Source organism: Ammodytes marinus (genome assembly GCF_949987685.1).
Source record: "Ammodytes marinus genome assembly, chromosome: 5".
Taxonomy (NCBI): Eukaryota; Metazoa; Chordata; class Actinopteri; order Uranoscopiformes; family Ammodytidae; genus Ammodytes; species Ammodytes marinus.
In genome coordinates, this window is record NC_137234.1 from 33,609,398 (window position 1) to 33,630,387 (window position 20,990).

The 20,990-nt window shown below is 41.7% G+C and overlaps 1 protein-coding gene across 1 annotated transcript in view; it reads left to right on the forward strand.

Annotated features, from left to right (window-relative positions):
• Positions 1–20,990, forward strand: part of enc2 (ectodermal-neural cortex 2) — a 47,905-nt gene that overhangs the window by 12,521 nt on the left and 14,394 nt on the right. Inside the window, exons 4-10 of the mRNA XM_080028075.1 lie at positions 6,456–6,545; positions 6,841–7,004; positions 9,800–9,947; positions 10,971–11,167; positions 14,209–14,314; positions 15,104–15,247; positions 17,203–17,621. Of these exons, the coding sequence (XP_079884201.1) occupies positions 6,456–6,545; positions 6,841–7,004; positions 9,800–9,947; positions 10,971–11,167; positions 14,209–14,314; positions 15,104–15,247; positions 17,203–17,589 (1,236 nt within the window). The 3' untranslated portion in view covers positions 17,590–17,621. The remainder of the gene's footprint in view (positions 1–6,455; positions 6,546–6,840; positions 7,005–9,799; positions 9,948–10,970; positions 11,168–14,208; positions 14,315–15,103; positions 15,248–17,202; positions 17,622–20,990) is intronic.

A 20,990-nucleotide genomic window follows, 5' to 3' on the forward strand; every position in this document is an offset into this window, starting at 1 on the left:
TCTATTTTATATTGCTGGGAAAACAAGTTTTCGCCAAAATCTCAAATTTATTTTATTTATCAATCATATTACTGAGCCGGCCTGAACACATCACATTTGACATGTTTGCTACTTTTTTTTAAGCTAGCTAGCTCTATATCATTCCGATTTTAACATGGATTTAAAAACTGGATTACTATTTTTAGCTGACGGGACTTTCTACACTGTTCGGTTGTGTGATTACTGCCGCTGCTTTGAATGACTGTTGATGCGCCGATGCCGACTCTCCGAGCCTGTCTGCACACCGTCTGCAGCAGCAGCTGACAGTTTTTTTTGGACTAGACGGATACTGAGTTGAAGGAGTTTGAGTTTGAGTTTTAACCCAAAGACAGCAAAGGTACAACACTTTTATATAGGCCTATAGTCCAGTGTTAGATATGACCAAAATACAAGCTGTGGCCGCTCACACTATAGCTTTCTCGCACCGCTTCACGTGTGGAAGGCTCGCTGTGGGCGTGCATGAACCTGTCGGCGACTGGATGTAAACAGTGCCGCGCCTACGAGTGACGTATTAATCGCGCGACTCAACGAATCGATGACCAAATTTGTTGCCAACGCTTTTAGTAATCGATATTTATCGATTTTAATCGATTCGTTGTTGCAGCCCTAGTTGCCGGACAGTTCATATCTCAGCCTCTCTACATGTAAGATGCCCATTAGTTCCCTCAGCCAAGTGTCAAACTGAGGGGCTAAGTCAGATTTCCACAGTTTCAAAATACATCTTTTAGCAATTACCATGCCATAGACCATGATTGTGCGAGCATTATGGTCCAGCTTTTCCAAGGCTGCGGAATGTCCAAACAGAGCGGTTTCATGATCCGGAGTTAAATAAACATTTAAAACATTAGAATACCATTGAAATACAAGACACCAAAAGTTGTAAAGATTTGGACATTCCCAAAAGTGGTGAGCAAGTGTACCCTCGGCGATCTTACACCTGTTACATAGAGGTGAAAGATTTGGGAAAATGTTATGTAGTTTAACCTTAGAGTAGTGCAATCTAAGTGTGACCTTAAATTTAATTAACTGAAGCCTCGAGTTTATAGAGCAGGATTTTATGCTTTTTAGCGCTCCCTCCCAGACATCGTCAGCTATTCCAATGTTTAAGTCTTTTTCCCATGCTTGCTTTATTTTTAAAGTAGATTTGTCCTGCCGGTCTAAAAATATTCCCACAAAAGAGGAAATCAGGTTTTTAGCTTCTGGTGAGCCCAGTAACATTTTGGACAATGAATCATCTGCGGGCAGGGATTCAAAGGATGGTATATTCTGTCTGACATAATTCCTCAACTGTAGATACCTGAAGAATTGAGCTTTCGACAGTGAAAACTTTGATACTAGCTGATCAAATGAAGCAAAGTGACCATTTATATAAAGGTCCTCAACTGTTACTATTCCCTTCCGATTCCAATCTCTGAATGCTGAATCTGTGAACAATGGGGGGGAAGGCATGATTATGCCAGATTGGGGCATGTATGGTCATGCTCGGTAGTTCACAGGCCTTCCTAATTTGGTTCCAAATTCTCTGACCGTTGGACAGGCTAAAGTGGTCTCCTCTAAAGGAGGCAGGCGGTCTGGGAGAAGAGAAAAGGAGGGCAGTAAGAGAAGTTTTTGGGGCCAAGCTTTTTTCAATTGCCAACCAGGGGGGCAGATCAGGTCTAATGCCTTTTTCATATGTAAATTGCCAATACACCATCACTCTAGCATTGGCAGCCCAGTAATAATGTAAAAACATGGTAACCCCAGTCCACCATGCTCCCTGAGTTTCTGAAGATGGGCTTTTGAGATCCTATGTGCTTTATATCCCCAAATGAAAGGCATTATAATAGAATCAATTGACTTAAAGTAAGATTTAGGAATATAATTTGGCACATTCTGTCAGGTTTCCAGGAAAGACAGACAAGAACCCAATTGCACGACACAGGAAACAGTTCAGATTCAAAAACAGATTTAATGAAAAGTGGATGACAAACCAGGTAGTAACACAGCGTGGCAAACAAGTCCAGTTGGGGCAGGCAAAAAGGAAAGTCCAAGGTCAAAAACGGGAACAGGCAGGCAGGATCAGAATGATATGGAATAAACTCAGAACGCTGGAAAGCTGGGTGAAGGCACTAAGCACAATCTGGCACTGACTGATGGAACTGAACTGAAATATTATATATACTGGGGCTGATTAACTGATGAGGAGCAGGTGAGTGTGGGGCAGGCCAGGTGAATGTAATTAACCGGGAGTGCAGAGCAGGAGGGAGTGGCCGGATCTGAAGTGACATGAGTAGAAAGTAAACAGGAAAACAGACATGAAAACAAACTAAATACTGGCTGAACACATTCTGAAATAGATACAGAAATCTCGGCAGGGAGACCATCTTTACTGCGTTCACACGGCCAATGAGGGAGATCGGTAATGTTCTCCATTTCTCTATGTTCTCCTTTAGTTTGTTCAATCTTTCCGTAAAATTTAACTTAAAAAGTGTCTTTGGGTTTTTAGATAATTTAATGCTCAGGTACTTTATACTGACTAGATTTGTTTTAAACTGCGTATTGGCTAGGAATGTTGGGTCCAGATCTGCTGTTAAAGACAAGAGTTCACTTTTTTGCCAGTTTATGGTGTAACCCGAGACGTCGCCAAAATAATTAATTAGCTGGAGTAGGTGGGGAATGGAATTCTCGGGGTTGGCTACAAAGAGGGCGATGTCATCTGCGTACAGAGAAATCTTATGGTCCATCCCACCTAGTGATATTGGCTTTAAAAGTGTGTGCCCTCTTATGCTAATAGCCAGGGGCTCGATGGCCAACGCAAAGAGGAGCGGCGAGAGGGGGCAACCCTGGCGCGTGTCCCTCTGAAGGGCAAAGGTTGTGGATCTTTCCTGGTTTGTTAGAAAGGAGGCGGTAGGATGGGCATACTGTATATTAAACACACCCAGGAAATAAAAGGGGCCCCAAGACCGAACTCCTCCAGCACCTTGCGCAAGTACCCCCACTCAACCTGGGGCCGGTTTCCCAAAGCCTTCGTAGAGCCTTCTTAACGCTACGTCATTCGTAACCCCTACGTAGAGTTCCTACTTAACATTTCGCCTGTTTCCCGAAACGTTCTTTGCTACGAATCTCTTTCGTACGTCCTACGTTGGTAAGGTTGGTCTGGAGCGCCTGCAGAGCCTTCTTAGCTCTACCGTAGGGATGTTTCAGCTCTCATTTGTGTCATTTAACTAATACATCTGACTGTATTTCATATCAAACGGACACAGCGATGACTGTATTAAATAACAAACTGTTAAAAACGATAACTGTATATAGCGTACATATCACATTTAAAGTAAGCTATATATTTTAGCAGAATACCATTCACTCTGATTCACAAAGTGTTCAAACTATAAGTAGCCTACATAGTCATCTAACTGACTTGACAATCAGCATTAACTGATTGGATGCGATGTCCGTCAATATGAAAATAGGCTACTTTATACGTGATACACTACAGCCTACAGTCGGATCGTTTTTATCAGTTTGATATTTAATACAGTCATCGCTGTGTCCCTTTGATATGAAATACAGTCAGATGTATAAGTTTAATGACAAGTGAAGTCCCTGCGATCGCTGTGGCATCGCCAGAGATAGGCTTGGCTACTACAGACCCCCACATTTCCTTCCGTAAGCACCATGCGTAAAACGGACACGAGTGACATCCCTGTTGCGCATGGAACTGCCACAAGTCATTCATGAAGAAAATAATTGATGGAAACAATCTTAATCTCCTCCGCTGTTTCTATATTTTTCTATAGCCTAGGCTACCTTTTTTAAATCAGTAGGCCTATAGGCTATGGTAATACGTTCGACCAAGGTTAACACTAGAACCATCGCACTGCGGAGCTGTCAGCTGAGCCGGCTCAGCTGACAGCTCCGCAGTGTGCGTCGGATTCTCCGCCTCAAAACATGTAAACGTGTGAAAAAATTAATGAATAATCAATTAAAGCTTACCTTAAAATAAGTGTGCCATGTTACTGTTTATTGTATTTAGGATTTTAGCTCATTTGGACGCTGTTTGGGCCGTCTGTTTTTATTGATATAGGGCCTAGGCCATTGGCGATATTATATCTACTTTCAGTTTCCTTACTGACCCACCACGAAACGTGATTATTGTTCTTAAAGATACTTAGATTATAAAGCAAGAGGTGTTAAATAAATGTTTCGGCTTAGAAGGATTTCTAGTAATCTTTTATTCGCAAAGACTTGTCATGCAGCTTCGCATGAAATAAGCAGGAAATGGAAAATCGAACTCTGAGCAATCGATTTCAGCAGTGTACGTACGACGTATGGAGTGTTTCTCCTAAGAGACCGTTCGGGAACCACGACTACAGAGGTAAACAACTTTGGTAAGTCATAACGTAGGAGTCTTCGTAGCTCGCTAAGAGATGACGTTATCGGGAAACCGGCCCCTGATCGAAAGCCTTTTCCGCGTCCAGACACAAAACAGCTTGTTTGGAAGAGCTGTCGAATTTGTTATACATAATATTTAGGACTCTCCTAACATTAAAAAATTAAAACCTATTGGCGATGAACCCGGTCTGATCTGTGTGGATTCTATAAATTTGTTTAGTCTATTTGCCAAATTTTTTGTAAATTTTTTTAAATCCAAGTTAAGCATAGAAATTGGTCGATATGAGGATGGATTAGTTTCATCCCTGTCTTGTTTTAACTAGAGAGAAATGTTTGCGTTATAGAATGTTGGTGGGAGCCTATTCGCTTCGGTTGAGTGGGAGAACATTCTATGCAAGATCGGGGTTACTTGGTCAGCAAACTTCTTATAAAATTCAACTACAAAGCCATTTGGCCCAGGGCTCTTGCCGTTATACAGTGATTTGATAGCGTACGTGATTTCTGCAGGGGACAGTTCAGAGTTTAAGGCCTTGCAGGAGGCGCTGTCTAGTTTTGGTATGTCTAGCTTTTTTAACCATGCGTCGATATCACCATTAGCTTTGGATTTATAAAGCTCCTGGTAATACTCCTTAAAGCGTTTATTTCTCATTTATTTCAGTTTCGGGTCAGTTAAAGCCACACCTCTGCTAGATTTTATTGTATGTATGATCTGCTGGCGTGTTGCCCTCTGAGCTGGCAGGCCAGCAAAGTTTGTGGTTTATCCCCTAATTCAAAATAATGTTGCTTAAGTCTGAGAAGCTGATCACTCACTTGACTCGTTAAAATAGTGTTATACTCGTATTTAAGACTAAGAATATTTTGCAGAGTTTGGGGGTCGGGGGGCCCTAAGCAACCACTTAGTTCGCTTGTGCCTCGGGCTGGCCCTGTGTGTGGTGTTGCTTCGTCATGTGTCCACTGTCCTACCACAGGCCTAACACAATACCTAAAAGTCTGTCATCTCAAACCCCAAATAACTCCCTAAACTCTACCATTTTGCTTCAAGCCTTCTGGCCGCGATTTTCTAATGGCATTTTTTTCATAGCTTATTCAATATCAAATTGATAAGGCTGAAAGCCCTACTAACTTATACATGATCTTTTCCAGGCTTATAATGTCCTAAAAAGCACACTTTGCAACATTTTAATGAAAAAAAATAATCATAGTCACACATAAATAGTCCTTCTCTATGATCACTTCTGCCCCACTAGAATAGGTGGTAGTGTGTTTATCTGCACAGCCCCCCCCCCCCCAGGCTGTGTTTTAATTAGGTAACATTTGTTGGTGGAAGTGCTTTGTGAACAGAATATTCAGACTAAGACAATCCCCAGTATGCCTGTATTTTAACAGAAAGGTTAAGAGTGATAAAAGTTTAATGGGTGCAGAGATGAAGCATCCAGCAACTATGAGAAGCTCTTCGGGCAGACATGCTGGAAGAGAACATTCAAACCAAACTTGGCGCTTGTGTCGATATGAAAGCATGTGGATCTGTAATAAATTAAATTTCAACAATAATGTTAACAGCACAAGCAAAAAGTAACCCTGTTTAAAGATATTTTTTGGCATCTTTATGCTTTATTGATCGTGTAAAGACAGAGTTGACATGGGGCAGAGAGGGGAGTGATATGCAGAGAACGACCGCGGGCTGGAATCAAACCCGGGTCCGCTGCTGGCCGAGGCCCATGGGGGGGACGCCCTACCAACTGATCTAAGGGCGCCCCCAAAGTAACCCTGTTTAACAGTAGATTCAATTATTCATTTCTTTAGACACTATCTTATAAACCATGTGGGAACATAACACTGTGCAGGAGAGATGTCTTTATGTTACTGTACTAGACTGTTATATGCTCAGTTCCAAGATGAATAAAGTAGGTCTGTGGATGGCCCTCCTCTGCATCACTAAAGTGATGCAGAGGAGGGCCATCCAGCTGAAAGAGAGAAACATGTGATATTTCACTAGAAGATCCATGTAAGATGTGTTTAATTGCAGTGTGTGTCTGTCCTTTTAGGTGAGAGAATCAGAGGATTTCTACGGTCTGTCAAAAGACAAACTGCTGGAGCTGATTCTTAGCGATGAGCTGGAGATAGAAGATGAACAGGTTAGATCCCCTCTGTCCCACTTGTCAATTGCTTTACTCTTTTTTTTTTCATTCTGTATTTCCTTTTCTTTATAAAATTGCTAATTCTAAGGAGATTCCTGACTGCAGATTCAAGGGAATCACTCATTTTTGTGCCCTAATTTTGTCCCTAATAATCTTGAAACAGTTGCCATTTTCTGTAATTCCAAATGCATGTAGACGCAGTATATGTTTAGTGATAAACAACAGTAAACCAAACCAGCTAAAGGATTATTTGTTTGAATATTTGATATGTGATTGTTATGTTGACCGGTAGGTTGTGTTTGACTCTGTGATGCGGTGGGTTCGATTTGACTTGGAGTGTCGGCGCCACCATTTACCAGAGCTGCTGAGGGGCATCAGGCTGGCCCTGCTGCCCTCTGAATGTCTGCTGGAGGCTGTAGCCTGTGAAGAGCTGGTGATGGCTGACAAGAGGAGCAGGTAGGCTGTGACCTTTATTCATCCATGTAAAGCTCTGCTTCATTTTGAGTCTATACAGTTAGCACGATGTCAGCCCTAAACTGCTGCAACATGCTTATTATCCAAAATTCTGGGGATGGGGTGATTTGTGCCAAAGGGCCTGGGTGAGTTATAAGTAAGTAAGTAAGTAAGTAAAATGTATTTATAAAAGCACATTTATGACAGTTTGCACTGTCCAAAGTGCTGTACATAGTGCATTCAGTAGGTAAACAATGAAGGTAAAATAACAATAACCAAAATAAAAGACGTAAAGCCCATACATCCACATAAACACAGATAGTAGTGCAGAGGTAAGATAGTTAATGGGGAGGAAACACCAGGGTGTACATATGGGTTTTGAGCCTTGATTTAAAGGCAGAAATGTAGGGGAATCACATTTGTCAGGTGGCAGTTGGTTCCACAAGCACGGAGCAACTAGTGCAAAGTACATTTCTGAGAGTTGTGCAAGTGGCATGGCTGTATACGCTGGTCACCAAAAGAAAGTGATTGTCTACAGTAGCTCAGAAGAGAGTGACATCTCCATTCCACTTAACGACACCACTGATGAGAGTTCAGATGGCCAGAAAGATGATGTTGGTGACTTTGTCATTGTGAGCTTTGCAGGTAAAACCATTAGATCTGCTAGGCCTTGTTTAAGAAAATTGTCCTTCAATCTTTGTCAACTATTTACTTTAAATAAACCTTAAATAAGTAATTGTCTAATGGATTTGTCTTGCATTACAGTTTATGAGATATATAGCAATGGCACAATTCACCCCATGGTATTCTCTCCAACCGCACAACTTACACCACACCGGGGGCAAATTGTGCATCAAGACAACTTTTTTTCCGAAAGCTATATTTCTTCAACAGTTTATTCCAGATCCAAAGTTTTTATTGCCAGGGATGCACAACACCCTGAAATATATGTACATATTTGAGTTTGAGACTTTACTGTCAAGGCCTTACTTTAAAGTCACTTTGAGTGAAAAGTTGCACAACTTAGGCCAGTCTCCCCTACAATGATTTTTTAAATTTAAGAAGCATTTTATTAAAATAACATTTATAATAAAATGTAACATTTAGTAATAATTCACCTGACCAGATTTGAACACAAAGAACAAAATAAGCAACATGAATAAATAAGTAACCAAAGATATAACATTTCTCTGTAACAAAATAATATTTAAAAATAAAAAATATCGAACTGTGATGTAAACATAAGTGAAGTTAAAAAACAAATAAACATTTTATTAGGGCTGGCCCGAATTATTTGAATATCCGAGTATTCGTTTGTTAAATTAGTATTCGGAGCTCAATTCAGTATTCGGGATATTCTTTTTTTTTTTTTTCAAAAAACTTTTTTTCAATTTTTTTTTTGCAAAGGTAGGTCAAACTGCAGTATATTTTGTCAGCAAATAATATTTGGATATACAAGTTATAAAACAATTGTAAAATACAAATTAGACGTTCATTTAAAATATATTATCGAATTATTTGAACTTTGACCTAGTTGGCCGGTGCCCTTTCAAAATGCAACCGGTGATATCAGCTGTAGTAGGCTACGTGATGTTACCAGAGTGAGGCAAACTAAAAGCGGCACCAAGAGCAGGAGGGAGAGAGAGATGGAGGAAGAATAGATTGTGTTCCTAATAACTCTATAGGCTACCACAACATTAGCGTGATTTCGGAAGGAAATGTATTGCTTGACGTAATGCTAACGTTAGCTTAGCTCAGCTGTTTGTTTACATTCAGCCATGCTATTCAGGCATCATCAACCGTGACTTGCTTGCATCATGGGAATAGGCAGTCAATAATGGATATAATAATTATGGACACAAAAGACTATCAATATTGGATCTTTGTATGGATTTATAAATCGCCGAAAAGATGCACGTTCCTGGATGAATTGATAAACTCCTGTATGGGTTACGATTGCGCAGAGGACAGCTGATTTGGAACGGAAAAACACCTGTTTGCCTCCATGGGGAAAAAGTAAGGAACTCCGACTTTACTACCGTTCGAAAGTTATTAAAGCATCAACAAACTACGCAGCTTGCTGTCTCGGCTCACACACTCGGTTTCAGTGAGTACATTGGCATTATTAATGTTGGTTTGATGGTGTGTTTTTCTGGAACGAATATCCGAATATTCGCTCGGAAAAACCAACGAATACTCGAAGCCTGAAAAATGGTATTCGGGCCAGCCCTACATTTTACAGCTACAGCTTCCTTCACCAAACCTTTATCCAAGACTTAAGCCCAAAAATTTTTTTTTTAAATGCCATTCTGCATTCTCACACCGCGGTGCGGGATCGGGGCTCTGTGTATCGCGATGCTCGGTTCGATACACATATCGTTAGAGCCCTAATATGAATCACAGTATTTTTTGACCCACACATGCATTAGTGGCTGTGTGTGGTAGTTGTTGTGTTGGGCCTTAGTTTAGTGCTATTGAAAGCAGTGAAATAACAGTGATGCATTCCACAAAAGCTGATTTTATGCTGTGATTGACTGGCGTCTACTAAAAGAGCAGCTGTCCAAGAAGTGGCACACTGTCAATTTACTTGCCAGGGACAACGTCTGTGTCGGTCCTCTTCTCCTCTCTTATATACTCTCTGTCTTCTTCTCTCTGTTTGTCAATACTGAGTTATGAATCTGAGGAAATGTCCCCCCTTGGCAACAGGTCTCCTTGATGAGAGACATAAGCAGTAAGGGTTGCCTATAAACAATAAAGGAATACCTCTTCACCTGTGGGTTCTAACTCTCCTCTTTCAGGTCAATAGTAGAAGAGGCAATGCAGTGTAAGAAGAGAATCCTTCAGAATGACGGAGTAGTGACTAGTCCCTGTGCTCGACCGCGTAAGGCTGGACACACACTGCTCATACTGGGAGGCCAGACCTTCATGTGTGACAAGATATACCAGGTGAACAAAGAGCCCTTTATACATGGATCAGCTGTTTTCATGTGTGAAAAGGAACTTCATGTGCGCTTAAAGTACATATTCATTCTCTCACAGTTTTGTATATTTAATTCTAACTACCATGTGTTATTAATCTCCCTTAAACAAGTGTCTACCACTGTTGTTGTTCAGTCTTATGGCAATGTGTATCATATGTTAGTAGAGAGGAACATCTGCACAGGTTGAGCAACACTAGCTCAAACCAGCACCTTGCTTCTCCCAGTTTAAGGGTGCTTTCACAACTAATAGTCCACACCAAGGTCTGAACCAAGACCTTTTTTTAAAATCCCCTGTATATTAGATCAGCTAAGGTTTGGTTTCACATTGCAATTTTGCAAGCTCACTAAAGAACTTTCAATGACATACCTACGTCTGTGTTTATCACCCACATGGGCTGCGTCCCCCTATACTAGACATTGATTGGTTTGTAGATGGGTGTGTGTCTGACATCTGCGTTTCTATTTGGTGTTATAGCCAGTTTGAATGAAGAAAAATGTATAAACAGATCATTTCCTGCAGCGCTGTATAGTTCAGGCAGCCGTCCACACAACGGACACCTCCCGCTTTGACTACAGTTGTATACTTTTTTGTAAGCTCCATAAATAATAAATGTATATATAACTGTATAACCATGAAAAGGTATCATATGAAGAGCTAGTAGATTGAACGTTGTGGAATTCTGCATAGAAGCGGTTGGTAAAATTCACTCTTGTACAATTTTAAGAAGACCAGCATACTTGAACACACACATCTGTAAATGATTTGTATTTACAGATAAATAAAGAAATGCACTAAAATAAATTTAAACCAAGCCTAACTTCCAACAAGAAGGATGTGACGTACACAGAAACACACACACAATGTTTAAATGGTTCTCTCTACATATGGTAACACATCTTCTTCACTTGAAGTACCAAGTGTTGTGTCTTTTTTGCCTCTAACTAACGTAGTGAGTATTAAACAATTGAATAATGGTTGCACTTTCAGGTTGACCATAAAGCCAAGGAGATCATTCCTAAGGCAGACCTGCCCAGCCCCAGGAAGGAGTTCAGTGCGTGTGCCATCGGCTGCAAGGTTTACGTGACGGGAGGAAGAGGATCAGAAAACGGAGTGTCTAAAGACGTCTGGATCTATGACACAGTCCATGAAGAGTGGTCTAAAGGAGCGCCCATGCTAATAGCCAGGTGAGCTACATGTATTACACAATGGGCCAGTTTCACAGACATGGATTAAGCCTAGTCCAGGACTAAATGAAGATTTGAATGGAGATTGTCCATTGAAAGTACAGGTCCTTCTCATATAATTAGCATATTGTGATAAAGTTCAATATTTTCTGTAATGTACTGATAAACATAACACTTTCATATATTTTAGATTCATTACACACAACTGAAGTAGTTCAAGCCTTTTATTGTTTTAATATTGATGATTTTGGCAAAAAATTAAAGAAAAACCAAAAATCCGTATCTCAAAAAATTAGCATATTTCATCCAACCAATAAAAGAAAAGTGTTTTTAATACAAAAAAGTCAACCTTCAAATAATTATGTTCAGTTATGCACTCAATACTTGGTCGGGAATCCTTTCGCAGAAATGACTGCTTCAATGCGGCGTGGCATGGAGGCAATCAGCCTGTGGCACTGCTGAGGTGTTATGGAGGCCCAGGATGCTTCGATAGCGGCCTTAAGCTCATCCACAGTGTTGGGTTTGGTGTCTCTCAACTTCCTCTTCACAATATCCCACAGATTCTCTATGGGGTTCAGGTCAGGAGAGTTGGCAGGCCAATTGAGCACAGTAATACCATGGTCAGTAAACCATTTACCAGTGGTTTTGGCACTGTGAGCAGGTGCCAGGTCTTGTTGAAAAATTAAATCTTCATCTCCATAAAGCTTTTCAGCAGATGGAAGCATGAAGTGCTCCAAAATCTCCTGATAGCTAGCTGCATTGACCCTGCCTTTGATAAAACACAGTGGACCAACACCAGCAGCTGACATGGCACCCCAGACCATCACTGACTGGGGGTACTTGACACTGGACTTCAGGCATTTTGGCATTTCCTTCTCCCCAGTCTTCCTCCAGACTCTGGCACCTTGATTTCCGAATGACATGCAAAATTTGCTTTCATCCGAAAAAAGTACTTTGGACCACTGAGCAACAGTCCAGTGCTGCTTCTCTGTAGCCCAGGTCAGGCGCTTCTGCCGCTGTTTCTGATTCAAAAGTGGCTTGACCTGGGGAATGCGGCACCTGTAGCCCATTTCCTGCACACGCCTGTGCACGGTGGCTCTGGATGTTTCTACTCCAGACTCAGTCCACTGCTTCCGCAGGTCCCCCAAGGTCTGGAATCGGCCCTTCTCCACAATCCTCCTCAGGGTCCGGTCACCTCTTCTGGTTGTGCAGCGTTTTCTGCCACACTTTTTCCTTCCCACAGACTTCCCACTGAGGTGCCTTGATACAGCACTCTGGGAACAGCCTATTCGCTCAGAAATTTCTTTCTGTGTCTTACCCTCTTGCTTGAGGGTGTCAATGATGGCCTTCTGGACAGCAGTCAGGTCGGCAGTCTTACCCATGATTGCGGTTTTGAGTAATGAACCAGGCTGGGAGTTTTTAAAAGCCTCAGGAATCTTTTGCAGGTGTTTAGAGTTAATTAGTTGATTCAGATGATTAGGTTAAGAGCTCGTTTAGAGTACCTTTTCATGATATGCTAATTTTTTGAGATAGGAATTTGGGGTTTTCATGAGCTGTATGCCAAAATCATCAGTATTAAAACAACAAAAGACCTGAAATATTTCAGTTGGTGTGCAATGAATCTAAAATATATGAAAGTTCAATTATTATCATTACATTATGGAAAATAATCAACTTTATCACAATATGCTAATTATATGAGAAGGACCTGTAGAATTTAGTCCAGAACTAGGCTTAATCCATGTCTGTGAAACTGGCCATATAAGATCTACTCTATGGTCTATAGATACACATCCATGTAGCTTGATACCCTTTTATGTAGCATACAATGTGTCTGTTTGATCACGCATGTCACAGTTCATGGCTGTGCTCAAAAGAACTCTTTCGGGTACAACTAAACTTCATGGCTGCAGTGAACCTTGAATGACCTCGCTTTTGCAGTGGATGAAGTTTACTAAAAATAATGACCTTTAACCATGTTGAACTTCTGCGAGTATCAGAGGTAGACACACACTATTCTGTAAGCCAGGGGTTTTCAATGTGTGAGAGAGTGAGCCCCCCCTCAGAGAACACATTTCAGCGTTTTTTTTTATTTTTTTTTTTTATAAAGATATTTTTTGGGCATTTTTATACTTTATTGATTTATCTGCAGAGAGACAGAGGTGAAATGAGGCAGAGAGGGGAGTGACATGCAGAGAACGACCGCGGGTGGGAATCGAACCCGGGTCTGCTGCTGGGCCCGGCCCGGGAGGGGGACGCCTTACCAACTGAGCTAAAGGCGCCCCCCCCCCCCCAACTTTTTTTAATGTGTGTTTTGATAGATCTTTTAATTATTTTACAAATTTAAACATATTTTTGAAACATTCTAAAAAAAAAATTGCGTTTTTAAACACATTTTTTAATACATTTTAACATCTTAATCCAGTGTTTTAATCCTGCTTCCTTTAAGCATGGATAGTAGTGACTGAGTGTGCAGCGGAGTGAGAAAGATAGGCAGACAAATTTGCCCAAATTATTGACTAGTTAAATGTCATGCCCCCCCGGGAGAATTTTTTTGAAATGCATGAATCTGGTGCACTTTGAGAGGAAAATTAAGAGGCTAAATATGAGGAATTTTGTGTGAACAAATAATTTGGAGACACTGGGTCTGATGAATTAGAAGCTATTGAAGAAAGACACATGGATTTTCCATAAAAATATTAATTTAAAATAAAAAAAATTATGCAGGGTCCTCTGGGTTGCAGGGTCCTCTGGGCTGACCTGTACGAGACCTATTTCTCTGTAATATAATGAATGCATTTAAATGCAGTGAGAGGAACGAAGCAGAAGAACTCTTGTCCAGCTATGCCGTGATCTTAATATAAAAAAAACAAACTCAAACTAAATAATTTTTTTTCTTTTCTTTTTTCACATATTCATCCGCGCCCCCCCCCCCCCCCTGCCATAACCCCGCAGTTTGAAAACCACTGCTGTAAGCAAGCCTGTAAATTGTCTAAAGTACACACACACACACATATAATGTGGGGGTATTTCTTCTCCAGATTTGGCCATGGTTCAGCTGAGTTGGAGAACTGTCTCTACGTTGTTGGAGGTCATACAGCCATAGCAGGAGTGTTTCCTGCCTCTCCGTCTGTCTCTCTCAAACAGGTCAGAATAAACATAGACTTGTTTATCAGCATTGTTTTAAAATGTACAACTCATCAGTGGCATTCAGCCTTTGACTTGATGGACCAAGATTTGTTTTGAATGTCCAATAATTATTCCAATATAGTGCATGTCCGTGTGTTGAAAGTGTGAGGGCTCGGACTCTTTTCGGCTCCGTGAGAGTGGTAAGTGACTCTGCATCAACTAATGCCAGTCAGTGCCACACACACCCGATTGCAATGAGTTGATGCAGGTTCACTAACCGCTCGCACGGAGCTGAAAGATTCCGTGTCCTCACAGAAAGCGAGAGACGGCAGTTAGTATGGATCACGATGAGTGATGTGTTTATGTTGTTGTAAATAATGACTATTTCAAATTAATAATTGTCATCTGATGATGATGAAGCAAAGTAAACTTTGTTTTAGTACCGCTCATTCATTTAGGAGTAAACACTGCAGTCTAGTTCACTCCCGTGAAATTGTGTACACGTTGCTTGGCAACGCCCTCCTCCCGCCGTCTATCACTCTCCCTTTTAACTTTTCGAATATGTGACCATAGAGCCTGCATGTGCAAACCGAAAATCGGACTGGGTGTGCGACCACACCAAATGCAGGAATAAAAACTATATAAAAATGGCTTTCTTTGCACTGATGGTCTCGTTTGCTGTTAAAGGTAATTTATGATCATCAGAGGAAAGATGAGGCTGTTTTAAAGATATTCAAAAGTTATTCGTAGTGGCTTTAAGTTTGATTATTAAATATAAAAAGTATTAAAGTGTATCATTTTTCTCAGGTGGAGCGGTATGACCCTCTCAGTAATAAATGGACTATGATGGCTCCTCTAAGAGACGGAGTCAGCAACGCAGCTGTGGTCAGTGCCAAACTCAAACTCTTTGTGTTTGGAGGGACCACCATACACAGAGACAAGGCCTCCAAGGTTGGTGGATTTCTATGTATTCATCTTCTTATAAATCCTCACAAGGCCACACCTGCTATGACTGAACCCACAATGTGTATTAAAAAAACTTTCTAATTAGAATGAATTATTCTGATTCACATTGTACAATGAGAACCAATTGTCATTTAATATTTTTACACCCCTTGTCAATGTGTAAATATAATGTAATCTACACTCAACAAAAAATATAAACGCAACACTTTTGTTTTTGCTCCCATTTTTCATGAGATGGACTTAAAGATCTAAAATTCATTCCAGATACACAATATTACCATTTCTCTCAAACATTGTTCACAAATCTGTCTAAATGTGTGATAGTGAGCACTTCTGCTTTGCTGAGATAATCCATCCCACCTCACAGGTGTGCCACATCAAGATGCTGATCTGACATCATGATTAGTGCACAGGTGTGCCTTAGACTGTCCACAATAAAAGGCCACCCTGAAATGTGCAGTTTTGTCTCACAGCAAAATGCCACAGATGCCACAAGCATTGAGGGAGTGTGCAATTGGCATGCTGACAGCAGGAATGTCAACCAGATCTGTTGCTCGTGCATTGAATGTTCATTTCTCCGCCATAAGCCGTCTCCAAAGGCGTTTCAGAATATGGCAGTACATCCAACCGGCCTCACAACCGCAGACCACGTGTAACCACACCAGCCCAGGACCTCCACATCCAGCAGGTTCACCTCCAAGATCGTCTGAGACCAGCCACTGAGACAGCTGCTGAAACAATTGGTTTGCATAACCAAACAATTTCTGCACAAACTGTCAGAAACCGTCTCAGGGAAGCTCAACTGCATGCTCGTCGTCCTCATCGGGGTCTTGACCTGACTCCAGCTTGTCGCCGTAACAGACTTGAGTGGGCAAATGCTCACATTCGATGGCGTCTGGCACGTTGGAGAGGTGTTCTCTTCACGGATGAATCTCGGTTTACATTGTTCAGGGCAGATGGCAGACAGCGTGTGTGGCGTCGTGTGGGTGAGCGCTTTGCTGATGTCAATGTTGTGGATCGAGTGGCCCATGGTGGTGGTGGGGTTATGGTATGGGCAGGCATCTGTTATGGACGAAGAACACAGGTGCATTTTATTGATGGCATTTTGAATGCACAGAGATACTGTGATGAGATCCTGAGGCCCATTGTTGTGCCATACATCCATGAACATCACCTCACGTTTCAGCAAGATAATGCACGGCCCCATGTTGCAAGGATCTGTACACAATTCTTGGAAGCTGAAAATGTCCCAGTTCTTGCATGGCCAGCATACTCACCGGACATGTCACCCATTGAGCATGTTTGGGATGTGCTTGACCGGCGTATACGACAGCGTGCACCACTTCCCACTAATATCCAGCAACTTCGCACAGCCATTGAAGAGGAGTGAATCAACATTCCACAGGCCACAATTGACAATCTGATAAACTCTATGCGAAGAAGATGTGTTGCACTGCATGAGGCAAATGGTGGTCACACCAGATACTGACTGGTTCTGAGTCCCCAGACCCCCAATAAAGCAAAAAAATGCACATTTCAGAGTGGCCTTTTATTGTGGACAGTCTAAGGCACACCTGTGCACTAATCATGATGTCAGATCAGCATCTTGATGTGGCACACCTGTGAGGTGGGATGGATTATCTCAGCAAAGCAGAAGTGCTCACTATCACATTTAGACAGATTTGTGAACAATGTTTGAGAGAAATGGTACAATTGTGTATCTGGAATGAATTTTAGATCTTTAAGTGTTGCGTTTATATTTTTGTTGAGTGTATATACAGACACGTTAAATTGTCTCTTTATTATCATATTCTACTGCATGGTTTTCATTAATCCTCTCGCAATAATATTTGTAAGGACCAGAATAACAGTCATTTACAGTAAGCATTGTAAATGTACTGCCAGCCATAGCACACAGCCTTACGTCCTTTGTTCTACAGGTCCAATGCTACGACCCGGTGGGTAACCGCTGGAACATTGCTGCTGAATGCCCACAGCCCTGGCGCTACACGGCAGCCGCGGTGCTAGGAAGCCAGATCTTCATCATGGGTGGAGACACTGAGTTCACGGCCGCCTCCGCCTATCGCTTTGACTGTGAGACGGAGCAGTGGACCAGGGTGGGAGACATGACGTCCAAACGCATGAGCTGTCACGCCGTGGCCTCGGGGAATAAGCTTTACGTGGTCGGAGGGTATTTTGGAACGCAGAGGTGTAAAACGTTGGACTGTTACGACCCCACGTCAGACAATTGGAACTCCATCACCACCGTGCCTTATTCACTTATCCCCACCGCCTTCGTCAGCACGTGGAAGCACCTACCTGCCTGAGTGGGAGAGACAACAGGAACCACTGTTGCCAGGTACATCGTAAAAGACTGACACTCACACTAGGCACAGTTGCCCCGTAGCGCGTCTATACAGGATTTCCCCCGCTGGCCTGTACTCACACTGCTCCTAAAGATCCGGCCCTAGGCACCACAGCTTCTTGCCATACGTCACCACGTCTATATATAATAGAATATATTTTTTTAAATATTGTTATGTGAGCTAGGGTTGGGTGTTGTTGCCCATAGCCACATCGTCCTACCGCCACCTTGTATGATCACAGTGAGCTACTGTAGGCCTACTAACGCAAATCATACAACACATTATTGTGTTACGTTACAATATTTATTCATCTCTATTCAACTGCTCCAACTTCAGTTTGACTTTGGTTTTCATCTCCATGTTAAACAGCTGATCCGACAGCAGCATAATTGCACATATGGCCGGTTTTCTAAAGGCGTTTCCAGATTAAACCTATTAATTTTTTTGTTGCCTTGCATAATTCAGTTGACAACATTCAGAAAGACCACAGCACAGTTCTTGTATAACTGCTTTTGAGACACCTCAGACTCCGATTATTAGCATTTTGATTATTAAGGTAAGTTAAGTTACTTCATTTGTCAATGGTTACATTGAAATTTGTCTTTTCGCATATCCCCTCTCAAGTTACCACACTTCGGAGGGGGTAAGAGCGTAGGGTCAGCCGCAGTACAGCGCCCCTGGAGCAGTTTTGGGGTTAAGTGTCTTGCTCAAGGACACAATGGTAGAGATGGTGGGCACCGTAGACGTAATACCAGCCTCTGCTAATTTTACAACTAACACCCTCCTGTCCGGTGCCGGGGATCGAACCAGCGACCTCATGGCTACTGCTCGGCCACCTTTCCTCTAGGCCATCCTACCACCCAATTCCACTTGTCTAATTGTCTGTTTGACCATGATTTTGTGACTGCACATCCAGAATGTATTGGTTAGTTTTATGATGGTATGCTAGCATGATACCTCAGTCTGCAAAACACAAGCACGTCTTTCATGTCCTATGAAAAATCTTTTAGTTTCTCAATTACTTTGAATAAGGCTTCATTTAAAAAAATATTGTCTTTAATTAGATTTTGAAAGAGCACCACAGGGTTGAAAGGCATTATATCCAGATTCAATCAAATATGTTCAGTACCATGCAAACCATCACAGTGTTGATCATTTATCATAAAGCAATCAAACTGTCGGGGAAGTCCTATTTTTATGACTGGGAAATTTGCTATTGCATCTTCCAATCCCTATGCATGTGTATTTTAAAGTACAAAAATGATGTGGACAGTGCCAGTGACATTTAACTTGTCATTTCTATATGTAGAAAACTGTTTGTGTTATTTTACATTATTTAACTTTAACTTTATTACTGACTCGAATCCAAAGCAACTTAGAATAAGTGCATTCAACCATGTGTATATACACCCCCCATCTTAACAATCATGCAACCACACCAACTTCATCAAATATGCAAAACTGCTTCAAATGCTACATAAGGAAACAATAGAGAGACCTTTATTTATTTCAGTGATTTTCATAGGCCAAGGAGGTGCAGTCTGAACCCAATTTTCAGTCTGATAGGGTTTAGAGTTTCTGCTGTCCTGCCAACAATGGGGAGCTTTTTACACCTTTGTGGAGCCAGGAAAGTGAACACTGTATGTGCTGGGGTTGCCAATACAAGTGACCCATAGATATTTTGGAAAGTAATTCTGTTAACTTGTCAAACAATCTACGCAATAATGAATAATTATATTATATTTAAACAACAATTACTAAGCGTTGTTCAGAGTTTCTGGTCTGTAACTTATAACTGAACAGCATATTCATTGACATTTTATAATTAGGAAAGAATACCTCTGTGTGCGTCATATTTGGTTAATCAAGTTACCAGAGGTCGCCCCTCAATTATTTTACTTCAAAGCTTTCGGTGTATTTTCAGCATCTGGTCATGTTCATGCACTAGCACAACGTTTCAACATCACTTTCCCCTCTGAATCTCATCTCCCTTCTCACTCCGCTACTGTTCATTTGTTATTATTTCAAGTCAAAGTAACTAAAAATATCTTCAGCTTATACATTTTTCCCTTCATTAATGTACTTTTGTACTCCACAACCAAGTGACATTACAGGTGCAGTTTTTTTTTTTTTTTTTTTTTTTTTTATATATATATATTTCCATAAATGGTACTGACTGGTTGTCAGTTGGATGACCAATCTCCCTTTTACTTAATCTCTCATTCCAGTATTTAAAACAAAATGTGTGTGTGTGTGTGGGGGGGGGGGGGGGGTAATTATCATAATTTATTTTTCTTAAGTAATTTTATGAGTTTTTTAATTGTATGTTCTAAAACGTTATCAAATCAGCCCCTCAATAGTTTGTGTTGAGACAGTTTTTTTAAATTCAGGAGTACATAATGTCCAGTCCATGCTTGGGTAAAGCAGCCTAGAAGCTTTCCTCCAGAGTTTGTTCTCCTTGTCCTCTTTAAGTGCAGCAAGACTTGCAGTGGGGACAGCAGCATAAATACCCTCCATCCTTTTTCCTGCATTGCCAGCCCTGCTTCCCTCTCCACCAGCCCCCACTCCTTCAAAAATTCATGTTGTGAAACTGGATTCCCCGAGCAGCTCTCAACCTGCAGCTCTCAAATCTCTCTTGTTTTTTTCATACTTCCAGCTGCTGTATTTGTCTCCTTCCCTGTGTAGTGTGTATACAGTACCAGGGACGGCTGGTATCAATGGTCTAGTGGGGCTAAGCCCTCCCTATCTTTTATAATAAACATGAGAACATTATTAAACTAGAAATCCCGCGGAGATTTGGAAAGTACGGGCCGCCCCCGCGCGAATCGGGGAAGGGAAAAAATCACGGCCGACCCCCGCGGTCCCAGAGGCTTTACCGTAGAGCGACGCGAGCCGCGCGCGTCCGACGAACGACGAGGCGATCGGAGTCGGGGGGAAAGGGGCGTGGCCCGGCAAACATCGCATCGTTGAATGGCGGTTTTCGCATTTGCGGCGCCCCCTGTGGGTTAACCTCGACGAGCTTAGAGGGACACGCCACCGCGTGTCTTCCGCACGTATCCCGCGAGTTTCACGACGATAGGACCTACGGGCAACGAGTTAGGGCCAATTTGTAATTAAGCCCCGCCCCTGCGTAAACGTTTTAGTCAATGGCGGCCATGTTTTCCAAGCTATCCTACTGATATTTTTCGGAGACGTGCATCACAGTCCCCCGGGGCTTCGTGAGACATTTGGTGTCGATAGAGTAAATCTGGAAAAAGTTTTGGTTAAAACCCTGTATTTCAGTTTATGCTAATTAGCCGAAAATATTTCCAGGTTGACTTTTATGGTCCAAGAGGCTTTTTTGTAGAGCACCCTATCATACA